The sequence below is a fragment of the Arabidopsis lyrata genome (assembly GCF_000004255.2).
Source record: "Arabidopsis lyrata subsp. lyrata unplaced genomic scaffold ARALYscaffold_5, whole genome shotgun sequence".
Classification (NCBI taxonomy): Eukaryota; Viridiplantae; Streptophyta; class Magnoliopsida; order Brassicales; family Brassicaceae; genus Arabidopsis; species Arabidopsis lyrata.
In genome coordinates, this window is record NW_003302551.1 from 1808068 (window position 1) to 1833534 (window position 25467).

At 34.3% G+C, this 25467-nt stretch overlaps 5 protein-coding genes across 9 annotated transcripts; 1 reads left to right on the top strand and 4 right to left on the bottom strand.

Moving 5' to 3' along the window:
- Positions 1 to 463: 463 nt before the first annotated feature.
- On the bottom strand, positions 464 to 5697 carry LOC110228095. The gene is made up of 12 exons (XM_021024245.1): positions 4836 to 5697; positions 4406 to 4744; positions 4045 to 4098; positions 3910 to 3955; positions 3679 to 3823; positions 2851 to 3573; positions 2582 to 2751; positions 2218 to 2464; positions 1799 to 2144; positions 1579 to 1715; positions 1399 to 1430; positions 464 to 1104 (listed from the first exon to the last, which is right to left on the bottom strand). The coding sequence occupies exons 1-10, from the start codon at positions 5667 to 5669 to the stop codon at positions 1584 to 1586; spliced, it is 3036 nt and encodes a 1011-aa protein (XP_020879904.1). The 5' UTR covers positions 5670 to 5697; the 3' UTR covers positions 464 to 1104; positions 1399 to 1430; positions 1579 to 1583.
- A 316-nt stretch (positions 5698 to 6013) lies between these two features.
- Positions 6014 to 8189, bottom strand: LOC9312950. 3 transcript variants are annotated; one of them, XM_021024141.1, is made up of 6 exons: positions 7946 to 8189; positions 7659 to 7744; positions 7421 to 7520; positions 7007 to 7075; positions 6708 to 6797; positions 6014 to 6626 (listed from the first exon to the last, which is right to left on the bottom strand). In XM_021024141.1, the coding sequence occupies exons 1-6, from the start codon at positions 8033 to 8035 to the stop codon at positions 6084 to 6086; spliced, it is 978 nt and encodes a 325-aa protein (XP_020879800.1). In that variant the 5' UTR covers positions 8036 to 8189; the 3' UTR covers positions 6014 to 6083. The 3 variants fall into 3 exon arrangements, with proteins under 3 accessions (XP_020879800.1, XP_020879799.1, XP_020879801.1); XM_021024140.1 differs by having other exon boundaries at positions 6708 to 6860; positions 7946 to 8188; XM_021024142.1 differs by having other exon boundaries at positions 6553 to 6646; positions 6708 to 6860; positions 7946 to 8183.
- A 3303-nt stretch (positions 8190 to 11492) lies between these two features.
- Positions 11493 to 14751, bottom strand: LOC9312951. Of its 3 annotated transcripts, none has more exons than XM_021025945.1 (11): positions 14362 to 14751; positions 14148 to 14255; positions 13850 to 14059; positions 13613 to 13750; positions 13400 to 13509; positions 13187 to 13319; positions 12996 to 13116; positions 12675 to 12893; positions 12327 to 12599; positions 12011 to 12243; positions 11493 to 11920 (listed from the first exon to the last, which is right to left on the bottom strand). In XM_021025945.1, exons 1-11 carry the CDS (start codon positions 14677 to 14679, stop codon positions 11729 to 11731), a joined length of 2055 nt encoding a protein of 684 aa, XP_020881604.1. In that variant the 5' UTR covers positions 14680 to 14751; the 3' UTR covers positions 11493 to 11728. The 3 variants fall into 3 exon arrangements, with proteins under 3 accessions (XP_020881604.1, XP_002876883.1, XP_020881603.1); XM_002876837.2 differs by having other exon boundaries at positions 14148 to 14285; XM_021025944.1 differs by having other exon boundaries at positions 12011 to 12237; positions 14148 to 14285; positions 14362 to 14750.
- A 4278-nt stretch (positions 14752 to 19029) lies between these two features.
- On the top strand, positions 19030 to 21278 carry LOC9312952 (pentatricopeptide repeat-containing protein At2g03380, mitochondrial). Its single transcript, XM_021025740.1, has one exon. It carries the CDS (start codon positions 19081 to 19083, stop codon positions 21184 to 21186), a length of 2106 nt encoding a protein of 701 aa, XP_020881399.1. The 5' UTR covers positions 19030 to 19080; the 3' UTR covers positions 21187 to 21278.
- LOC9311271 (clp protease adapter protein ClpF, chloroplastic) lies at positions 21214 to 23543 on the bottom strand. Its single transcript, XM_002876838.2, has 9 exons — positions 23411 to 23543; positions 22904 to 23279; positions 22737 to 22796; positions 22492 to 22586; positions 22213 to 22385; positions 22007 to 22119; positions 21817 to 21862; positions 21670 to 21710; positions 21214 to 21595 (listed from the first exon to the last, which is right to left on the bottom strand). Exons 2-9 carry the CDS (start codon positions 23228 to 23230, stop codon positions 21455 to 21457), a joined length of 996 nt encoding a protein of 331 aa, XP_002876884.2. The 5' UTR covers positions 23231 to 23279; positions 23411 to 23543; the 3' UTR covers positions 21214 to 21454.
- Between the last annotated feature and the right edge of the window lie 1924 nt (positions 23544 to 25467).

Genomic DNA, 25467 nt, shown 5'->3' on the forward strand with positions numbered 1-25467 from the left:
CACCCAAAACCAAACCTCAATCAATGTTTCATTTAATTTAAATCTAACCATTTTAAGATGTGGGCTGCTTACGGATAGATTATAGATATATACCCATATATAGAGTTACGTACCCCAATGAACTCCTCAACTGCATTACGAAAGTTTAGATTGTTAGAGAAGACTGTTAATCACACCGGGCAGGCGAAGATTGTTTATGTTTTGTTCAAATCGGATCGGATCGGATATTCGGATTGATCAGAAATAACATTAATTTAACCAAATAACTCATTGATCAATCCAATAAATAATTATATTCTCTCACAGGTTTCAAAACAGTTTAAGAAATATGGTTTATAGAATATCAATTTTCTAAAACGGTCGTTTTCAGTCAGGTTTTATATCGGTTCATCTATAATCTCTTTTGTAGAAAGACGATAATGATTGTTACCTACCCACTTGAGGATTCATCAATTTTACATTTCATCGACATTCGAGTGGTATATTTTAGTAATGAAACCAACAGATGGAGATTTGTAAGGATAAGCATCAGGAAGTTCGACTCATATCTTCCACACTCATCCCTCATAAAAATATCTTTTGCATGTTCATAGTCCAAATACACACAGAGATAAAAACACCAAATAAAAAAAATCTCAAAATTTATCAGACTATAAATGATCCAAAATCTTCTGTTGTCTCATTTCAACAATCTCTCTTCTGTTTTTATCTTCTTTCGATTCGAATTTGTCTTTAAATTTTGGTATCTTATGGATTATTGACCATTTATCTCTCTCTTTCATTCACACGAACAGTAAGTAAAATGATCAGAAAACTTGATGAAATATCAAAGGAGCGTGTTCCATAGTCATCATCATATTATTGTAACAAGGAAACATAAAAAAGAATCCCTCCATGGATAAATGATTCTTTCAAACAAAAGCTCACAGATGCTAAATAACAAAGAAACATGATCAAATGAGGTTTTCTCCTTATGCTCAGAGGTGTAAGAACAATTTTCTGGTTGAGGTTTTTTGCCTTTCCTTTCCACTTGAAGTTGTCCGAGTAAGACTTAGCCTCCAGTTATGGTAGATGAACCATCATGATTTAGGTTAAGACTTCAAACTGAAGAATGACATATCAAACAGAAGAGGGAAAGTAAGGATCGTTCTCCAAGCTAACTAATCTAAAACTAGTAGCAAACCAGTTCTGATGAAGAAATATGGCAAGTGAAGGCAGTTCCTTAATGGCACTAATCTTAAACTAGAGATTAAAATATCCAAGGGTTCCTGTGAATCAGGGGGTTTAGCCTTTAGATTTGAGGAGTTTCAGTCTCCAGCTTAGGCTTAACACCTCCTTTGAGTAGGACTCCTTAGCTCGTGAGTCATAAGTGGCATTAGATAAAAGATAGTTACTAACCTTCAGTAATGGCGTTTTGGGCTTCTTCTCACCTACAATGAGTCAGATGTGTGTTTTTCAGTACTCGGAATTCTATATTAACGACTCTTACAACAGAACCATGACACTCTCATAAAATGTGAATGCCAACTTCATGAAACTAATGACAAAATAATGCTAAGACTTACCAAGAAATCATACCTTGACTATATTTCTTTGAAGAATTGTTTGAACTCATCGGCTTTCTTATATTTGGGATAAACGACCTTGTATACCTCCATAAACAGCTTAGGGAACAAACCATCAAAGTATTTGTAAACCCCATCTGGAAAAATTGCCTGAGAATTCAAAACATTTAATTTAGTGCAAGTATTTAAAATATTTGTTTAAGTGGACAAATGATTAGTTTAAGAGAGCAAACCCTGATGTCTTTTGGAAGTCGACCATAGTGATGTTGAGTGTTTCTTATCACCCTTAATAAATCACTAATCTTGGCATAATTGTAATCTTTCATCGTTTGTACGTAGCTAGTCATTGAAGCGTTCGCGTGCCTTGCACTGTATTTGTTGTTGTGATCTAAGAAGATATCATCTACCTTACCATCCCAACTAGTATCTCCTATAGCCGTTCCAAGGCTAAGCGCATCCAGTTCAGTTGACAAGAGCCAATTAACCTCAACAGCATAGTCACTAACCTTCATGAAGAAATCAAGCTTCACATCATAATTCCAAAAAAAGGGGTGAAGAAGCACTTGACTAGCGATCAGACTGCAAATCAAGAGTACATATTAGCAAAGAATTAGCTGAGTCAAAATTGAATCGAGATTGGAAATTTCATTACCGAGAATTAGGTTCGGAGTCCACCAAATGTTGGATCAGGTCATAAGCTTCGGGAAAGTTTTGTATTGGACGTAAATCACAGTTATTTCTCCGAATGTTGGCTTTACGCTTGTTAACCGCTCCAAATGGATGTTTGCCTGAAGATATAACGTAAAACATTATACATCCTAAGGCAAACATGTCAACTGCCGTGGTTTCCTTCTCATTTTCAAATTGCTCTCGTGGTTGGAAACCCGGACTCCTCTCACCTGCAATTTTTACAGAGGCGTTTTTAAAAATGGTTTGAAAACTCAATCACGTGCAGACAATTATGACAGGTCATTTAGTATATCAAATCAATATACGGGATAAGAAAACACAAAAACCTCTAGCATGGTGACTCAACAATGGTGCCTCTTTAATCCTAGCAATGTCCATGTTGCCTATTTTCGCAATTGGGGTCTTCCCAGCATGCACAATCATCACGTTCTCCGGCCTCAAGTCTCGATGAATTATATCTAGGCTGTGCAGATGTTCAAGACCTAAAACAACATCTCTGCTTCACAAAAACAGTCCAACAAATGTAAGTATAAAATTAATCGAAATGTAAATTAGAAAACATTATCTCTACATCAAATCTAATGTCCATATTTACCTGATGAGACTTATCAAGTGTGTTGACGGAGCGCCGGTTGTTGTCCACAAGTTTTGTATTCCTAAATAAACTAATTCACTGTCTGATGAATTTTGTTTTCCAAAATACTTGACGAGAGATGACAAATTACAAACCCAACTCTCCAAACTGTAATAGAAGTGATTATCCTCAAATTCAGAAATGAAGTAACGGATTATGTTGGGGTGATAATCCGCTGAAATGAGGACTGCGATCTCGTTTTCCATTTCCTCAGATCGCAGTCCACATTTTATGAAAACAGGACGACTTTTCTCTAAGAAACCTTCAACAACTGCCGAGTCATCTCTTTGTTCTATAACCTTTTCTAATAAGGTCAATTTACCCACACTTGTCCTATTCCAAGCTTTTCTCAATAAATCTTTGGGAGGCAACCTATCAGAAGCTTCAAAGGAATCTAAGCAATCTACATAGGGCTCGAATCTCTTGTTTGCCTCCAGGAATGCAGCAGGTGGCTCAGAAAGTATTTTCTTTTTCTTTTTCTGTGTTTTTGGTTTATCAGCCACAATCAGTTTTGGGTCTGGCAGCGAGGTGGATTCCGGTGAGGTGGATTCCGGTGGGGGTTTCTGTTTCAAACTCCTCCATAGAAAGTATATCAAAGGCGAGACACAAACAAATAGCAGAACTACTATCCAAAGATATGTAACAAAGTTTGTTGCCCCCCTTGATTCAACCTTTTCAGGTTCACTATCGGAAAACAAAAAAAAATCAAAAACATCAATTGACCACCAGTTCTACACAATATGTTGGAAACTAAACTGAATTTGATATTCGAAAGAAAAGAGGACTCACTGGATTGCTTCAGCTTTCAACAAATACAAAAGATTGAAGATGAAGCAGCATCTCCGCCCAAGGTTGGTCATCCACTTGACTCTTGTAGGTACATGTTTAACTTTGTTTGCAGCCAGCAGCTCACCAACGCCTTCCATTAATATGCCTGCAAGCCAATAAAACCCCATTACTATTTATCCCATTAAGGCAAGGAGATTAAGGAGCCTGCATGACATCGTAACTCATCATCACCTAGTGATCTTGTCCATTGTACAGCTTGCATTGAGTGTAGTTTGGCCTGCAGAGCAAGTGTACCGTGTCTTTGTAAGTCAAACCAACAGATTTATCCTGAAAGGGTACATAGATCACTTCGGTTGAATTACAAACCTTAAATGCTTCATGTTTCTCCTTTAGATCAATTTTGCCATGTATTGCTTTTCCCTGTAAAAGAGATGGGTATTTAAGGGAATGGAAAGAAATAGATGATGGATGGCCACATGACTCAGTAAGTTTCTAATTCTGAAAGCATTATTCAAAATATCAGACAGTTTATGATTCATCAACTCACCCTTTCTGACTTACACATAACAATTAGACACTAAGTTTCTAATTTTTGACACCATGCACTGTTGCACATATCAATTCCCATAAGAATATGAATATCTCTTTTTTCACCAAATATCCCAAATAATCTTCAATTTATGTGTGCATGCAAGAATCCTGATAAAGATAAAAGTTAGCTACGAACCTGTCTTAAACCCTCCTTAGCAACCGCCACGATGTGATCTGGATCTCTACATGTTAGAGACTTGAAAAACATGGAATTTACCTTGGCAGGTACTTCAGTATAAGTTTGCATTCGGAAATTAACCCATGCTATAGTTGTGCTCAGAAACTCAATACAAGCTGTTCGAACTCTGTTCAACGATCTAAGCACTTGAGGATTCATCAATTTTACAGCCCATACAGTTTCATCAGCCTCATCAATTTGTAATGCTTCTTGCAGAAAGTTAACCAGCTCTGGAGTCACTTTTAGAAGGGGGGGCTTCGATGCCACACAGAAAATCAGAGCTGCAAACGTTCCAACCTGTAGGTAAATATAAAAAAGTGAAAGTTAAAGACAACGAGGAAGACAAGACCGGAAAGAGATACACAAGAAAAAAAGTAGTGTGAGGCACCTGTTGTTCAACTGTCGTGCATCGGAGTGGACACAGTATAAGTGGCTGCAGCAATAGTTGGTACGAAGGCTCAAGCAACTCGGTTACCTCACTTCCAGTTTGGCTAGCCAAAACTGCAGCGATGTATGCGTTACGATTCAATAACCATGTAGCAAGATATTCTATAACATCTTGAAAGCTTTTTCTACGTGCTTCGCTGTTTGCTTCGTCAACATTATTAACCACATGACTAGCTAGAATCTGCATAAGAACCTGACTCCTCTCTTTTAGCTCTTTGCTAGCGTAAACAGGAGCCAAAACCTCAACCAGACCACGCATTATTTTTACTTGAAAATAACATAATGATTCAACATTCACTTTTCCCACGCCCATAACCCCTCCCACCTGCGCTTGCCAAGTGCTCCCATAAGAGCCATGCAATAGTTGTTCAAACGCTGTTATTCGCACACTTGGATGGGACGAATACACTGAATTTGTAGAAGGGCTCGAGACAATCACGGAGGCATTGTGACCACCCCTAGCTATCAGCACATCAGCATGTTTGACATGAGTATGAATCGAGAGTGTTTCAGAAAACACATTCAGAGCAGCTTTGGAGTGGACCCGGTTTTCATCTGCAAGCATATCCACCAGCGCGTCTAATAATATCAAAGGATCTAACTGCTTTGAATTAGATGATTGACTACTCTTGGACCTTGAACTTGCCGAAATCACAGAACCGCCAATTGAATTACTACTAGTTGATGCATTTGAGGAGGAACAGTCAACAGGCAATATAACCACAAAACGACGGCAACTGTTTTCAACAAAATCTGTGTCACACTTCTCAGCCATTATCTGAATCTTTAATTTGACTCCTAAGTCAGCCTGAAACAGCAATAAGACAACACACTTAACAAAATGAACCTTCTTAAGCAAATTAAGCCAAGTGAAACAAGTCTAATAAGGAAAAAAAGAGAGCATCTGGTGGAGCCGAAGAGAACACAAGATCAATTTTCTATTTTAGAAAACTCAATGGCAACAAAACGAGTATTACAGAATTAAGTCAAAAACCAAAACCATCAATATATTACACTCTAATCACACTGGGTATAATAGTGCTTAAATAATATACACATTGGTGTATGTCATCACAAGTTCAGGTAATTTTGGAGCCATGCAAGCTACATGTTGCTGACTGACTTTTAACATAGTATGGATTTGCAACTTTTTCTCTCACATCTGTAAGTATCAGTCCAACACATGGGATTAGGTCCATGAAAAATAGTTCATATTTACATCCAATGAGACATATGAACACAGTGCTGAGCAATTGCATGTGACAAATAGGCAATTGCTCGTGGTGAACATAATAACGAGCTTGTTATCTTTAACTTCCATAATAACAAGCTCGTGGTGCTGTAATATTCTTTCGATATCAGATTGTGTTTTGGTATCATCCCCAAGGATGCATATAAACAAATGCAAAATTAGTTTAGCTGCACCATAATCTGGATTCTTCAGAACATCAAGTTTGATGCTTACTAGTAAGCTAATCAGACCATCTGAAAATGGCTTGTATAATTTGGGAACTTGCCGAAGTTCAGCAAATATTTGAACCAGTTGTTTATTGTATATCAGGCTGTCAAAAAGCCCTGGCATGCATAAAGAGAACATGTCCACCAGATACAGAGGTTCCATAATAGCAAGAAACTCGGAGAACGAATTAAGCATTTCCTTCACCTCATCCTTTCCTTTGAAGAGAGCTAAGCAGTGGACACCACTCCTTAAAGCACCATAGGCTTTCCAGACCTGCTTAAAAGCAGAGATTACTAGAGGTTTATCAGCCATTCACTATAAATGACTAAAGTTTACAATCTCACAAGCAAATACCTCATCTTCTCTCATTCCTTTAAAACCCAGCGGAACAGATGATTGTGAAGCTAGAGCTTGTGAGTGCATCCCCTGAGCAGCAGGAGAAACCTTCACAATTAAAGGCTGTATTATAATTTCAGGAAGAAGAAGACGCCATTTCTCAAAGACCATCTGTGTAAGAAAATTTAGAGCTTTATATTAGCAATTGAGTTAGACTATAACAGGTGCAAGACGATCTTACATGGGCAGATAATTGAGGGTTACTCACTAAAACAAAAACAAAAAAGTCATCATTGATAAGAGATGACAAAAATTACCTGGAAAGGAAGTTCAAGTTTCAACCTAAAAGTGACCTGATCCTTTCCCACCTCACCCTTCTCCAAAAGCTATGCAGAGGTAAACACATGCAATGATTTAGTGGAGTTAAGAAAAGTATTAAGTAAACATACAAAATGACATATCAAAAAAGAATAGTTTTTAGAGCTATTGACCATCAGGAAATGCAAAGAGATAACAAGAAGGCAAATGCATCTAGCAAACTGCCCCTGAAGATCAAGTGATCAAATCAATAACAAAAACACATGTTTCCCAGTATCAAAACAAAAACAGCATAACTTAGTTTTGAAACTTACAAAATAATAAATTATCAGAATACAGTAGGAAACTAAACCAAAAAAAATAAGTTGAACCCCTGATCACAACACTCAATCTTGAAAAGCAACTAGTATTACCTGAGCAAGAGAAAGATCTCTGCGAACGTGGTGAACGAGTAGGCTGAAAGCCAAAGGCATCAAAGACTCACAACATGCTCCCCCAGTTCCAACAAGAACCCTAACACAGAAGACAAAAGTCATTACTAGTTTATACATACGTAAAGCTTTAATAGATTCTATGTGATAACAAAATCTCTATTTGACAAAACGGCTCCATGAAATATCGTATTACAGATGTGCTTCATAAGCCTCATACCTCTCAACTGAAAGAGTGTCAATAAGAGGAAATAAGCTTCTCTTGAAATCCGTCCCAAGTACATGCTTTAGTGAGTCTAAGAGTTCCTGCAATTGCATTAAGTAATGAAAAATAAAGCTTTAGCAGCAATCCATTGATCGTGTCACCACAGCAAACATACTGAAGGAAAGGAACAAAAGGTTTTCCACCTTTCTGATAGATGCAGAATCTGAACAGGTCACAAGCAAATTTACAAGCTATGATTTCCTTGTCCTTAAAACATGAGTTTCAGAGAGATATTGTCTCACCTTAACCTGCGCACCCTTCAATTCTATGAATTGAGGTTTCAAATGTGGAGGGACATTCTCAGGTCCAGTGACAGATATAGCAACAACCATTGCGGGAAGTAAGTGAAGATAGCAAGCGAAATTTACACGGCGGAGCTCTCCCGCCGATGACCGACGCGACGATCCCGAATAAGTGTCAAACTAGGTCTAAAACAATCGGGATTAGCTAGTAGGATTTTATTATAAAACCTCAATTCGGGATTAGCTAGGATTTTACAAAATCACATGAGTCTGTGGCCCAATTCATTTTCCGAAAGGCCCCATAATGCTCTTTGCTTTTTAAAGAGAGTAGAGGTTGTTATCAACCCTTGTTTGAAAAATCGTTAGGCGTTAGTCGGGCGTTCAGTATAGGCCTAGCGATTAATCGGAAAATCGGATTAAAATCGGGGATTAATCGGAGACTAGTTTTAGGGTTATTTTAATATTTTAAAAATTTATTAATCTAATATTGTTTTTAAAATTGTGGTAAACACATAAAAATATATTTTAAGGCAAAATTTTATGATTTTTTATTAAAAATTTTTGATTTTTATTAAAAATTTGAACATAAATTATTGTAAAACATCACAAACTTTCAATTCAAATGTTTAAATAACAAAAAAAAAAGTTGTTTTATACATGCAATAAAAAAAATAATCGGAATATGTAAGAATAGACGGAAAATAATCGGATTAGGCGAAAATTAATCGGATTAGCACTACAAGAAAATTCTACATTAATAGCACAAGATGATAGTTCATTTTTCCCAACTGCTATCAAAGATGAGTTGTAAATTCAGTTTTTCTATAACAGCTTTTAGTAAACGCTAAGATAGAAAATCCCTAAGCGGGAATCTAAAATCATTTATTCCGCCTACACTAAACATTATGAGAAGTACAAATAAGTTTTTATCCAAAAATTCAAAGTATTACAAGGAATGCCATTATGAGAATAAGATCATTAAGGATATTTTGGAGTTAACATTAGTATTTTTTAATCGGGTTGATTTAAAATCTATATATATAATGAGAGAGTTTTCTCTCCTCTTAGAGTGTCTACATCATCACCAAATTAATATGATGGATCCCACCAATAATTGTTTCAAAATATTTAATTTTATAGTTAATTACATCTGATTATCTAAGAAGTAATCTTTAATTAATGCACAATTTTAAATAAAGGTTACTTGAATAATAATAACACAAGTGAAACATATATAAATATAAAACACTTAAAATTAATTTTTTTGCTAATATATAACTTAAAATGAACATAATACCTAAATATATAATTAAGAAATAAAAAATAATAATGAAAATTTCATAGAAATACCATTGTTATTTAAGAAGGGCAAAAGGATTCTTAATGAAATTTATTATACAATTACAAAAAAATGATAACTTATTAAAAATAAAAAAATAAACGAACTTTTAAAACCTATCATTTTTAAGAATAATAAGGAAACTTCAAATATAATTTAGGATGAACAAAAGAATTGAATTAAAATAGAAAGCTATAAGAGTTTTTTTTTAATAATAAGAAGATATTCATAGTTCCAAGAAACATTAACTTAAAGAGATGATAATGAAATGGAAAAAATCTATTTAAAATAATATTATTTTTTAGATTAAAAAATAAATGGTTAATGTTATAGTAAATTTATGATTGTATAATTTTTTTTAAGATATAAGAAATAATTCATTTTTATAATTGGAAATTATATTTGAAGAAAGTAAAAGTATAAATTCACATTGACGAAAAAATAGAAAGATTGATTGTATCTTAATAATACAATTAAAAAAATACAAATATATCTATAATATTGTTTGCTTTCTAAATAAAAAAGGGGAAAGTATTTAAATATAGGTAAAATATAAATAAGTGTTGAGACAATTTTCATAAATATATATCTTCCGTAAAACTATATTACGCTCAAGAATGAAAATCATATAATTAATAAGAGAAAATAGGCTAAGAAGATGGAAATAAAAAAAAATAGTTTTGAGTTAAGAATGAATTCAAAGTTTTTTTTATTATATGTAAGTGAGCATAGAAGATAAAAGAAAAGTAGATGTTAGGAGGCGAATAAATACATCATAGAAGATGACGAAAAAATGAAAGTGAAAAAATGTTTGAAGAGAAATTGACTAATGCTTGAAGCATCAGATATATATATGCACATGGCTAAAATAAATTCATCGGATATATGTATGCACTATCGGATAGTTTGATTTAGTAAACCAAACTATCATATTCAACAGTGGGTTAAACCGTTGAGCCATGTATAAAGCGTTGTAGGATAGATAAGATAAGATAATGACATTCATGATTTGGTCAAAACTTTCCTTAATGCATGATTGTCTTGCTTCAGTAGGTAAATTGTGCTCTCCAAACCTATTGAAGCGGCATGAATATTACGTTTATACATTTTCATAATTTGATGTTCAAACTCAGCAAATTTACTTTTAGTATGGGGTAAGATTAGATCAAAACCTCGAGATAGATATTTACAAGATCTGTTTATAGAATAAACTCTCTTTTTGAAAAAAGTTTATGGATGGCTACCGAAACCGATTCATATTATATTACTTTTGTTATTACGTGGTACATACCAAATATTTTTTATAATTTCTATGTTGTATACTGTTTTGTAAAACAAGTATGAATATATATATATATATATATATATATATATATAGTTTTGAAATTCAAATGATTATGAATATTGTTAATATTTTGTATTGTGGTCAGTTTAAATTTTGATATCCCGCGCAACGTGCGGGCAAGTAAATCTAGTTAAACAAAATGACCCAGAAATTTGAAATTGGTTATTATCCATTACCGCTCCAGTTGTTAAGTTTTGACCCGAAAAAATCTACAACACGGGATTATGTTTATTTTTCAAAATTTCTAATATATTGTCATTTTTAGATTATTTTTGTAAACATTAAATTTAGTTTATGACAAGATTAATAAAATCAAGTACTATAAAACATAAACATTTATAAATCTAAAGTTTTATAGTACTTGTTATAAACATAAACACAATTTTGTATCTAAAAAATATGCAAGCCTACAAAAACATAATTATTCATTTTAACATGCGGGATATACAAAAACATAAGCCTACACTTTCCATCAACGATTATCACAAGCTGTCAAACTGATGTGCTTTCCAGTTTCAACCATGTAATACACACTTAGACCTGAAGCACTTCTGCGTCTTCTACATGTATTTAGAGTTTATTTTGTCTTTTTTTCTTCCCAGCGTACACTACACCATTGTTTCTCAACTTCGGAAAGTTTCCAAGAGATCCATCCATCTATGAAGTTTCCTTGGGACAAACCAAAACTCCACTATTTGCAAAGCCAGTATCAACTGATCTGGATTCACAGATAGATTCACTTGATGTATATACTCTGGATTTTAATATCTACGATTGCATTTTAAGAAATTACGACTCTCTATTTTAAGAACGGTCTATTTTAGTATATCTTACGACTGTATATAATGAATCACTTGCTGTAATGATTTGTGCATGTTCTTTTCTTATATTCTTCCTGCTTACGGCTTGTATTTTCTAACATAATCAGACTTATCAAACTCAAAACAAAATAAACCGAACATACATTGATACAACCGACAATAAGGAGTTAACTCTCTCTACTTATCGTCCTCAGTTTCTTTTTTTTTTCTCTCCTCTCTTAGTTCTTGAAAGCTGGGGTGTTTGCATTGACGTATAGGTGGAGCTCGGCTGTAGCCTCCTACGGGTTGTAAGATAAACCATGTGCACCAGCGGCTAGAACCACAGTAGCAACTAGAACCACAACAGTAATGGTTGTACCTTTGAGGCTGATACTTCCACGAGGGAGTCTTCCAGATATCACTTTGCAGGACTCGTCAGCTTCTTTGTAAAGAGAAGCTTTGGCTTCTCTCTCAGTGATGGCTTTTTTGTTCTAAAAAACAGCACAGGAATTAGATCAGAGATGAAATTACAACCGTGTAGAGGGTGAAATTAGTTAGCTTAGAAGAATAAGAGGTAATACCTTTAGCATGAAGCTCTTTATAGTTTGACTGAGAGTGAGCGTATCACTCGGTGGTGATAATAATTTGAGAGAATGACCCTTCCATTCGTCTACAAGCTTTTTAAGAAGAGCAACACTAACTTCTAGATTCTCCTTATAGAGATTCTCCCAGTGCTTCCAGCAATTAATGTTTTCGGTCAGAGACCAGATAGCGATTGATGTAGCTTCCTTGGCTAAAACAGGATTTCCTGTAACTGTAACACATTAGAACTCTATTTAGAGAAGAGAGAGGGAAGCAGAAAACTCAAGGATTCAAGGTTTGGTTTGTTACTCATACCTTCTTTAGCTAATTTCAAAGACAAAGTGAATATCTTTTGAGTGACTTGTTTCATTGCCTTGCTTCCTGGTGAACCGGTAAGAGTACATTTACTCGGTGATGGTGATAGTTTGAGGAAATGAGCTTCACACTTCTCTACAAGCTTTTTAAGAAGATCAACACAAGCTTTTAGATTCTCCTCATAGAGATTGTCCCAGTGCTTCCAGTAATCAAAGATTTTGGTCAGAGACCAGATAGCAATTGCTGTAGCTTGCTGGGGTAAAACAGGATTTCCTGCAACAACGGTAACAAATGAGAACTCTATTTGGAAAAGAGAGAGAGGGAAGCAGCAGAAAACTCAAAGAATACCTTCTCCAGCTAATTTTAAAGAAAAAGTGAATATCTGTTGAATCATTGCCTTGCTTCCTAGTGTACTGTCCTTGCATTTTCCTAGAAGCTTTTTAAGAAGAGTGAGACTCTCTTTCAGATTCTCCTTGTAGATACTTTCCCAGTGCTTCCAGCAATCAACGATTTCGGTCAGAGACCGGATAGCGATTGCGGTAGCTTCCTTTACTAAAGCTGGATTCCCTGCAACAACAGTTACAGATTACTACTCTATTGGACAAGAGAGAGGGAAAGAGAAAAGTCTATTTGAATTCAAGGTTTGGTTTGTTACTAATTAATTAATACCTTCTTCTCCAGATAATTTCAAAGAAAAAGTGAATATCTGTTTTATTGCCTCGTTTCCTGATGTACTGGCAAGAGCCACTTCCTTTAACAAGGGATAAATTGCCTCAAACCTACTTGTAGCCTGTGGGCATACGCTTGTGATCAGAATCCACAAAACGCAACAAGGTTTTGTTTCTATAGAATTCCAATACCTCTTCTCTTTCGGATGTGACAGGGAATGTAAGCCACAGCAAGGCCTCAAATATATGAGGTGGAATCAGTCGCCTTCCATCCCAAACAGGAGCATTTACAAGTATGGTTTGAGCGTCTGGTTTCGCCAGAATTCTGATTGCATGAACATACAAGATCAGATGATTGTATATATATGGCAACTTAAGGAAATCACAAGAAAACTTTGAACTTACTTCTCAACCAACTTTAGGATGGGATCCGTTGACTCAGGAATTCTAGGGACTAGTGGTAACAAGCTATGCACCCATGAATACAAGCCTACAGGTAAATTATCTTGGGAGGCCTGTCCACATTATACAGTTGAACAGCATTCAGAATACATATCACACAAATATTTCAACATACACTCTCGGTTGTTGTTCACATAATTAAAGGATCACACGAACCTGATCTACCAACCAAATTGTAAGCGGAATCCGGCCAGGTCCATGAAAATATCGCTTGACCCACAGAGAGGGCAGAACCCTAGTCAAGACAAGAGGATCGCTACGCACAAGCATTGCTAATGTAACAAATATTGACACCTAAATCGTAAAACAAATATAATAGTGCAAACAAAGGTAAGTAGATACACGATTCAATAACATCACACAGACATAAGTGAAAGCGATAGGATAGTTTACCTCAGATACGCAAGGATCACCTGGTTTAGCATATCCTAGATGCATAGCTTCATCATGAAAAACTCCTCCTCGTTGTATATACAAATCACAGAGAATATAATTAAACGACAACAAGACAAAGTCACAGCGTAACTCCGTCGATGGAACTAGTTGGTCGAGCCAATAGATTGATGTTTTGTAGACAGGTTCAGGAATATAAGATAACGGAACCTGTTTATAAAAAAGATATATACATACAAAAATCATGACCTAGAGAAATTGGATTGACAAAAACGTCGTAAACGAAAGAGTTGCTCACATGGAGCACATCGAACAGGTTGGGCAAATCAGACTCCTGGAGCATCTGACGCCATGGACAAGGTACTCCGGCAAGTGCAACCTCATAGTAATCGAGAAATCTCGCTAGCTGAAAACTCGCCACAAGCGGATACGTGTCCTAAATAATAAATTAACAAACAAAAAAATGAAATTTGATTTGTGGGTTTTATCGATTTAAGATCGCATGCACGTACCGGTACTCGGTCGAGGAAATCCGCAAGATCTGAAGGACCGATCTTTGCCGCAGCTTTGGCAAGAGACAATTTCCAATCCGGTTTTTCTTCTTCCTCCGCCTTCAGATTCGATTCATCCACCACATCACCAGCTTGCTCCTCGCTGTAATCTAGGTTTTCATTCGCCGCCGCACAGTTCGATTTATCGTTATTAGCTAGGTTTCCATTGGCCGCCTGATCCTCCGGTTTTTGCTTCCGAACGCGCTTCCGGGACACTACTTTCTTCCAACCATGCTCGTCGACGCCATTGTACTCCACAGAATTGATCATCGGATCCATTAGGTGAAAAAACAGAAACCAAATTACAAGAAATGAAAGCGTATTTTTTTCGACGGCAGGAAGAAGAGTTATCTCTTTTTTTTTTTTTTTTTTTTTTTTGTCAACAAAGAAGAGTTATCTAGCAATTGTCTAATAATTACCAATAATGCCACTAATATGAGGTTATCAAAATAAACTTCATTAAGGTTATTCTAAAAAACTTAACAAAACTTAAAATTTATATATTATTCAATAAATTATATAAAACATAAAAAAAAAATTTAAAATCTATTTGAAAAAACTATGAAAATATATCTATACTATTAAAAAGGGAAGCATTTTTGAGTAAATACCATTAAAGTTGGGAATTATTACATGAAATGTCATTCAAAAAAAGAACAAAACAAAAACTCTCATTAATGGTAAAACTGTCTTTTACATCTTAACTTATCCATGTATCCAAACAAGATTCACAATTAATTGTCTACTATCTTAACAACCAAACACAATTAAATATTTTTGACATTAATTCAAAAAAGAAATTATATTAATTAATCTAGAAAATTAAAAAAAAAAATTCATTAGTGCATTTTAAATTTTAAGTATTTGAATTCTTTACTTAAATTTTTGATATTAATACGTTTATAAGAAAGTGTATTATTTAAAAAATAACAAAAAAATCTATACATATATTAATACTACGTTTTTTTTTATAAAAATCATATAGTTATTAATATATAAAATATAATAAGTATTTTAATTGTGAAGATTAAATTTAATTAAAATATGAGAAATTTTCATCTTTCGAAACAAATATTATTAATAATTTATATGAAATAATAAAAATAAATTATATCATAATATTAATTTAGTTTTAAATATATTAATATTATAACATCATATTAGTTTATTATAAATAACATTAAAAATAGAAACCATATAATTTAAATGTAATAACATCACTATATTATGTTCCACGGGTTAAATATAATTCACAAGTTTTGAAAATTTGAGAATTTGTGTAGTAACATCATATGATCCGAAAGTAATAATTTTCAAACAAACCAATAAATAGTATTTTTTTTTTAACGTCTGGATTTATTATATACTCACCTCCTTCACCTCCTTCTTTATGCTCTTGATGGACACTTCCCCTCTGCGTAGAATCCTGGCGAACGGCTATAATTGTATATCGCTGGAAGAATCCTGGCGAACGGCTATAATTGTATATCGCTGGAGATCTCCTGCACACTTGCCTCCAATAATCTGCAAATTTATTAATAAATCGCAGTATATGGGACTCGAACCCCAGACCTCTGGGTGTAGAAGCATTAATTAACCCTTGTTCAACCAATGGGCCAAGGTGGCTTCCACCAATAAATAGTATTATATATTTAAAAATCTGCAAAACTAAACAATCTAAATTCTAAAATATTGATATGATCTAAACAAACAAAAAAAACTGTATTATTCTGCAAAACTAAACATTATAAAAATCTAAATATTATTGCAAAATAAAAATTAAACCTAAATGCTAAAATTTTAAGTTCTAAATTACATAAAATATTATGAAAAAAATATAATCCCATTTATTACAAACAAACACAATTAATTTGTTAATACATCAAACACCTCACATTTCTCTAAACCTCAAACAATCTATACATCTTTCTACAAAACAAGTAAAAAACATTTACACATTATACTAACCCCATTACATTTTCAACAAAGATTAAAATTTGAAATGAAAATATAAAAAATAATTTGTACAAAAGTATATAATCATATGGTGTATCGCGGATCTCATCCTAGCCGACGTGAATATTTAACCCGTTATAGGACATGCCTATTTGGCAGATTTGATCCGAATGACAATTTTGGTCATCCAGTTTGGGAAATTTTAATCTTTTTGACGGTGTTGGTGTCGGATCCCGCACCAGAAGTCCGCGACCAACCAAAGATTGCCACGTAGTCAAGATAATGGCCCATAAAGGATGAAGCCCATTGGACCCATGAGCCGAAGGAGCGGTCGAATTTATTAGTTTATTATAAATAACATTAAAAATAGAAACCATATAATTTAAATGTAATAACATCACTATATTATGTTCCACGGGTTAAATATAATTCACAAGTTTTGAAAATTTGAGAATTTGTGTAGTAACATCATATGATCCGAAAGTAATAATTTTCAAACAAACCAATAAATAGTATTTTTTTTTTAACGTCTGGATTTATTATATACTCACCTCCTTCACCTCCTTCTTTATGCTCTTGATGGACACTTCCCCTCTGCGTAGAATCCTGGCGAACGGCTATAATTATATGATCATAACTCATAATAACCCGTCAGAAATTATAATTTTGATTTGCCAAAAGTTAAATTAAATGATTAAAAGTCCATGAAGAGAACATGCGAGGCACCTATATATCAAATAACAAATATAGTACTATAGAGTATTCATACTTCATTTACTAAATTAAATCAATTTTTTATCGACCTTTAAGCTTTAGGAATCCTTCAATGGAAGAGAAAAGAAAGAAAACTTTTGTAAGTGAATTACTGTGTGAAGAACAGAAGAAGATATATAGAATGCAAACGAGGTGAAGAAGACGTTTCTCTTACAACATATTTTAAAATGTTTGCAAGACTTTTTGCCAAAAAACAAAACACATTTATTAATGCTGACGCATGGGAATACTATAATAGAGCATATAATTAAGAGACAATTAGCTGCATACACATTTTGAAAAAGAGTTAAAATTATAGCAATGATTTTTTTTTTTTGTATTTGTAAGATAAAATAAAGAAATAAAAAGATGATCAAAATATCCTTAAATCATAAGGATAGGCATTTTCTTAAGCAGACAAAATCTGTAAAAAAACTGATATGAACAGGACATGGTCTGAGAAGCATCATCTAGTGAGACAGGTTAATTTATTTCATAGCATTGGTTTGATAATATAAAATTGATATATTAATATATAACACAATATATACAACTATAGAAAGATTTATTAATATATATATCGTAATACATGAATATATAACATACATATTAATATTACATTATTGTTGTTTACATATGATATATCAACATATATCATGATATATTAAAAAAATATTATAATATGTATATATATCATGATATGTCAATATATATTATGATATATGTTAAAATATCATGATTTATAAACATATACCAAATTTTATTAATAAATATAATGATATTTGTATATGAAATTATAAAATAGCTAACTTAACTTTTTTATGGTTGATTTTAATTTCCAAAATCAAAAATTTCGTTTTTTGTTTTATTTTTAATTCGTATTTAGTTTGAGTTGGTGATTGTATAATGATAAGTTGGTGGTGGAGGAAGTAAATTTGGTGGTGAAGATGAGAAGTGGAGGTGAAAATTGAGGTGGTAAAGATGGATGAGGTGGATGTGGAAAGTGAGTGTAGTAAATTGGAAATTGATGTTGTTGTGATGGATTATTTGTCGGCGGTGATGAGAATGGTAAGTATGTTAGCGGCGGAGGAGTAGATAATTGGAGACTAGTTTTAAGGTTATTTAATGTTTTTAAAACATATTAATCCATTATAATCGAGAAATTTAGATTATATTGTCTTTAAAATTGCATTAAACACATGAAAACAAGATTTAAGCTTAAATTATTTTTTATAAAAAATAATGAACATAAATTAGACGTTTTGAATTTTAAATCCATAAAAAAAAATTGTAAAAAAAAAATGGACTAGGTGCAATCTAGGCGGCTAGACGGCCGCCTAAGCGGACAAAAAATCGAATCGACGATTATTTTTACCGATTTGAACAAAACCGCTGCGGTCCCTTTCTGATTAGTGTCTAGGCGGCTGATTTTTAGAACATGGGCCGTATGCTATAGAGTGTATGAAAAAAAAAAGCAGTTAAAAAGATAGGTTTTTTGAGTTATTAAGTAATTAAATTAATTGTTTAACCCAAAATGTTTTGTTTATACTCAACAAACTCGAGGATTCTATAGGACTATCGCATCTGCGAAATGTCCGTTTGTAGTTTGTATTTTTTTTTTAAAATAAAATGGGAAACCATGTCTACCTCTTCCTCACCAAAAAAAAACTCAACAAACTATGAAATTTTGACTGACGTTAATTTCTTGGAATCAAGATTAAAATTGTGATTTTTTGTTGTTTTGTATTTTTGGTCAACGTTTTTGTTGTTTTGTTGTTGTTATTAAACACTTTTATACTTCAAATGTAAACAACACAAAATTAATAAATAACCGGGCCTTAGATTACTAGTATATTTATAATATAGGCCCATTTAAGGCCCATTTTTTCAAGTTTTTCGTTTTAGAGACCAATTATCTGGCGGGAAGAGCCAAACCGCCGGTAAGTTGTGAACGGCGAAGACGGAAGACCGATGCTACGCTTAATCTCTCTTTTACCTCAAAGGGTGTCTCCGATTAGAAGATTTGTGTTTCAACAGAGATGCTTCACATTTACGACAATCCAAGAATTGAATTTGCCCGAAGACAATGATGAGTCTTCTTTGAATTACGCCGCTTCGAGACCGTGCTTTCTCCTTCTAAGTAAGTGCACGAACATTGATTCTCTAAGGCAAGCTCATGGGGTTTTAACGGGAAATGGACTCATGGGTGATATCTCAATTGCCACCAAGCTCGTGAGTCTATACGGTTCTTTTGGGTATACTAAAGATGCACGCTTGGTGTTCGATCAAATTCCTGAACCAGATTTTTATTTATGGAAAGTCATCCTCAGATGTTATTGTTTGAACAACGAGAGTTTTGAAGTCATAAAGTTTTATGATTTATTGATGAAGCATGGATTCGGATATGATGATATTGTTTTCTCGAAAGCTTTGAAAGCGTGTACTGAGGTTCAGGATTTAGACAATGGGAAGAAGATACATTGCCAGATTGTTAAGGTGCCGAGTTTCGATAATGTTGTGTTGACAGGTCTTTTAGATATGTATGCTAAGTGTGGAGAAATCAAGAGTTCTTATAAAGTGTTTGAAGATATTACTTTGAGGAATGTGGTTTGTTGGACTTCGATGATTGCTGGGTATGTTAAAAACGACTTGTACGAAGAAGGGTTGGTTCTGTTTAATCGGATGAGGGAAAACTCTGTTTTGGGTAATGAATATACTTATGGTACTCTAGTGATGGCTTGCACAAAGCTTCGTGCTTTACATCAAGGAAAGTGGTTTCATGGTTGTTTGATTAAGAGTGGTATAGAGCTCAGCTCATGCTTGGTGACATCTCTTTTAGATATGTATGTTAAGTGTGGTGACATAAGCAATGCACGTCGGGTGTTTAATGAGCATTCTCATGTGGATCTCGTCATGTGGACAGCTATGATTGTGGGATACACCCATAACGGAAGTGTGAATGAGGCGCTGAGCTTGTTTCAGAAAATGAGTGGGGTTGGAATCAAGCCTAATTGTGTTACCATTGCAAGTGTCTTATCGGGGTGCGGTTTGGTTGGGAATCTTGAACTGGGAAGATCAATTCATGGCCTCTCCATCAAAGTTGGTATTTGGGACACAAATGTTGCAAATGCTCTGGTTCACATGTACGCCAAGTGTTACCAGAATAGAGATGCTAAGTATGTGTTTGAAATGGAGTCGGAAAAAGATATTGTTGCTTGGAATTCTATAATTTCTGGGTTTTCGCAAAACGGCTCTATCCATGAAGCTTTGTTTCTGTTCCATCGCATGAATACAGAATCCGTGATGCCTAATGGTGTAACAGTTGCGAGTCTCTTCTCAGCCTGTGCTTCCCTTGGGTCTCTAGCCATAGGTTCCTCGCTTCATGCTTATTCCGTGAAATTGGGTTTCTTGGCATCATCCAGTGTTCATGTTGGTACTGCACTCCTGGACTTCTATGCCAAATGTGGGGATGCCGAATCTGCTCGTCTCATCTTCGATACCATAGAAGAGAAAAACACAATCACATGGAGTGCTATGATCGGAGGCTATGGAAAGCAAGGGGACACAAAAGGGTCCCTTGAGCTATTTGAGGAGATGCTGAAGAAGCAACAAAAGCCGAATGAATCAACCTTTACATCTGTTTTATCAGCTTGTAGTCATACAGGGATGGTTAACGAAGGGAAGAAGTACTTCAGCTCAATGTACAAAGATTACAACTTCACGCCTTCAACAAAACACTACACATGTATGGTTGATATGCTAGCTCGAGCAGGTGAGCTTGAACAAGCATTAGACATCATCGAGAAGATGCCGATCCAGCCAGACGTGAGATGTTTCGGAGCATTTCTCCACGGATGTGGAATGCATTCAAGATTTGATCTTGGAGAGATTGTGATTAAGAAGATGCTTGATTTACATCCTGATGATGCCTCTTATTATGTCCTTGTATCTAATTTGTATGCATCGGATGGACGATGGAGCCAGGCTAAAGAAGTGAGAAATCTGATGAAGCAAAGAGGCCTGAGCAAGATTGCAGGCCATAGCATAATGGAATCTGAGTTCTTAGCACTTGGTTAGTTGTCTTTGCTAATCTGGATAAATCAGTAGGATGAACAAAGAAGCATTTATACACAAAGCATTATTGAATAAAGTTGATTTGTTATAGTGTATATAGAAAGAACAGTCGTGCTAGCTAAGTGCTAACTACATCTACATGGGTATATAACCAACAGAACATCTCTGAAATGGTAGCCAGATGCTTTGAGCTATGCTAAAGTTCTTGTTTTGTTGTGATTTGTGCTCGAGTCTGCGGTTGTGAACTCTTAGCTTACATGCTAAGTTCATCTTAATCTTCTTCTTGTGAATCAAAAGGAACTTCATGCCGAGGTCTGTTGTACTTCTCACGCAATTGTTTGACAGGGATGAAATCTCCAGCTGTGTCGGCTCCATAGTAGAGAAAAGAAATGTATGGATGATCAAACCTTTCCTGCAGAAACCACACACAAACATGAGTCAAACTATTACAATGACGAGTCAGTTGTCCACATTGAGTCTACTCACTTTGTCGGGTTTCTCGGGAGCTAATAGATTGTCTTCAGCAACTGCAATATCAGATCCATTGTCAAGTAATAGTGAGATTGTTCACCGGTTAAGGTTGTGCAATAGCAAGATTTTGAGATCCAAAGGACTTGAAAACTCAGAGCTTACCATATGCCACTACTAGATCTGGGTGCGTCCGAGCATCGACTAGAACCTGCTAGACACATGCAAGAGATTAAGATATCCATGTTTCTTCTGTAGATTGTTCATAGGTATATGAATACAATTTAAATATTAATTTTTAGCTTCTTTTTCTTTCAACGCAAGTCTTAATGAACATTTGCTTCAGAAGCAGAACCTGATAAAATGGCTGATTGGATCCGCGAGGTAACTTTTCAACCTCTGCAGCTTCCATCCAAGAGCTTGATTCACAGCAAATTGGATCCATACCACAAACTACAGCCCGGTAACCTAAGCCAAATGAAAAGAAATCAACGTAAGTTCCCCGATATATGAATGTAAACCGTAGTGAGATAAGCACTAATAATACATATGAAGATGTACCAAAAGTTTTGTGTCTAAGCTTCTGTCCTAAGCGAAATGCATACTCTGCATTTTCAAAAGCCAAGGCTTTCGCAGATACAGCTAATGATTCTGCCTCAAGCTTTGAGATTTCATCTCGTAACTTAGCTGCCAAACCGTAATCCTCACTGTCAATGGCATTCTGGAGATCGGCACTGCAATCATATCAAATAAACAACGAAGATGATATACTGAATATTTACAGACACATAGAGAAAAATGTCTTACAAAGCAAACAAATAACCGAATGAAACTGCTCACCGTAGCCTTATAATACTAATACCCTTGTCTTGAGCTTCACTTTTAGCTGATGACCCTCTTTTCCCTTCCTGCAGCCTTATCGACTCCTCTTCCACCTACCAACCACAGACTGTTATTCACTACCGCGTTGCGATTTCGGTATACGAGAATACAAAGATAAGTCCAGCCAAAAGCTAACATCTTTGCATGATCAAAAAGTTCAAAACTTGTCGCACTTAAAGATCATATCATAACATTTCACATACCTCAGTTAGCTTTTCTCTTAGTTGCTGCGCAATGTCGTACTGCTCCAGATTCATTGCATACTGGTATTTCAAAACATACCAATCCACAGATCATTCAATATTGCAACACCTTAAAACCGTAATCAATAATCTTGAAAGCGAAAAAAAAACCCGCATATCCTCTTAACCTGTACACGAGTAGCCAAATCCAGCTGAAAGAAAAAGATCAATATATCTTCATTGGCACTCTCGCTCCGCTCAGAGCTCGGGTCTAAACCTTGTTCACCACCACCCCCTTGAAATGGCCATCTAGCTTCAACCCTCAACAAATTTCTTTGCTTTATTGACTTCCAATGACTTCTAAAGGACGGTGATTTACGCAAAAACTGACACGACACACATCGATCACCGATCAAGCTTGAAGCTTTCGATGAATTCAAACGATTCCTCAACAAGCTTGAAACTTTTACACTTCCACAGATTGTTAATGTGCTTAACGACTGACTTTGAACCATGTTCTTTTATCAAGACCGAAGTCTCACACTTCCTAATCTGATAATATTCCTACAAAACCCAACAAGAACCAGAGATAGCAAACTTGTCTGAGATTCAGAATTGAAATCGAAGAACGAGACGAGACGAAAACTTCGAGTAGACAGCAAAAGTTTTGTAAATCGAAACTTCAAGAAACTTACTTATTAGTTTAGTGAAATTCAATTAGATGCCGGAAAGACTTTGCCGATCACCGGAGAAACTCGCCGAACGACGAAGAGTTTTCGTCCTCACAATTCTTTTTTTTTTTTTTTGGTTGAAAATGTCATTGGAGTAGATTATCAATTTAATTTTTTTGACGGGCTAAAATATAGTTTTTTTTGTTTCTTTCCGTTTCTTTAATTTCTTGAAATGCTAATGTAAAAGCGGATAATCTGGCACGAAAAATTCGTACAGAACCGCTTCATATCATATATGTAAACAACATTCCTCAGAAATGACTCTTTTGAGCTATAATTAATTTCGGATGACAAAAAAAAAAAAAAAGAACGGACCCACGTCTAAATTAATGGGATTAGGTGATACCTTAAATATTTTATGAAATTGTCTACTAGTAATTATCAATTGACATCAGAATTTTCTCTCTTTTTTTTAATTCGTTCATTCGGCCATGTACTTAAGTAAGATTTTGTTTGTTATTATTTTAAAAACAAGGTTTATATGATTTTTTACCTAGTAAAATAAATAAAAAAAACTTAAAAAATATTATGAAGTTGAACTTAGAAATTTATCCATAAAACGTAAGATTTTCATATTTTTATATCTTATTTACTCCCTCTGTATTTGAAAAAATGTCGTTTCAACTGTTTTTGGGTGAATTAAGAAAGGGCACAGAATTACAAAACTAACCTTATGAGAAACGATTATTTACAATTATATTTTTGGTATATGTAGTTTTGGTAATTTAGACTGATTAATTATGATCAATTAATTGGGGGTAATTTAGGAAATTTTATGCAAAAGTTGTTAAAATGACAACTAATTAAAAACACAGAAAAAAGGCTAGAACGACATTTATTCAAATACGGAGGGAGTAATATACTTTGTTTTAATAATTTAAATCTATTAAAATATATTTATTAGTTTCGCCAATGATGTTCATTAACTCACGTTTTGGTCAATATTAGAATAGGAATATCATAAGATTTCAAGGATAGGATCATAACTCATAATAACCCGTCAGAAATTATAATTTTGATTTGCCAAAAGTTAAATTAAATGATTAAAAGTCCATGAAGAGAACATGCGAGGCACCTATATATCAAATAACAAATATAGTACTATAGAGTATTCATACTTCATTTACTACATTATTTATTGTTCTGTTCAACATATTAAATTCAGAATATTTTTATTGATTTTGTGTAGATGGGACAGCAAAAGCATAGAAAACGTTCGGCCAATATTCTTCGTCTCTTATTTGATTCGAGGTATCGCCAAATCTTGAATTATTTGCCATTATTTGATCGTGGACTATTATTTTTTTTTAATTATTTAGTTTATATTGTCTCCGTTTTGGTTTAACGTCGAATCCAAACCAAATCACGAACACATGCATTCGAGAAAACTAATTAAGAACTGACATCGAAGAACACAAAACAAGTTAAACGAATATTAAGTCAATGAAATAGTGACTCTTTACGTCTCACCAATATCGATTATTCGAATCCTTCCTTAGTAAAAACTCAACCACCCAATCAAAAATTACAAAAAGAGTACTAAAATATTCACCCACACCTCTAGATTGATCAAATGTAAAACGCTTATATATATAATACGTTCGAATAAATCCAAAGTTATCATATCATCATCATTACGTATAACTTCCCCAACCAAGTCTTAAGTCAAGAAGTTCGTTTTGCTTCACCGGACGCATTCTCCATGTTTTGAGAATATTAGTGCATGGAGGACCCAAACAAATTTCTTATTAAAGTTTAACATAACGAAATGAAGACATCAAAGTGCAAACCTTAATCTTGAACGGATCAATATGCCAAAAAACTATTTTATTCAATTGAAAAAAAATTATATTTTATAATTTTTACCTCCTCATAATGTAGGTCCGACCATGTATAAGATTTTAATTCATCATCCTGAAAAATAAACGAAACGGCTCCGTTTTAACATCACATTAATCACCGACACCCAAAACCAAACCTCAATCAATGTTTCATTTAATTTAAATCTAACCATTTTAAGA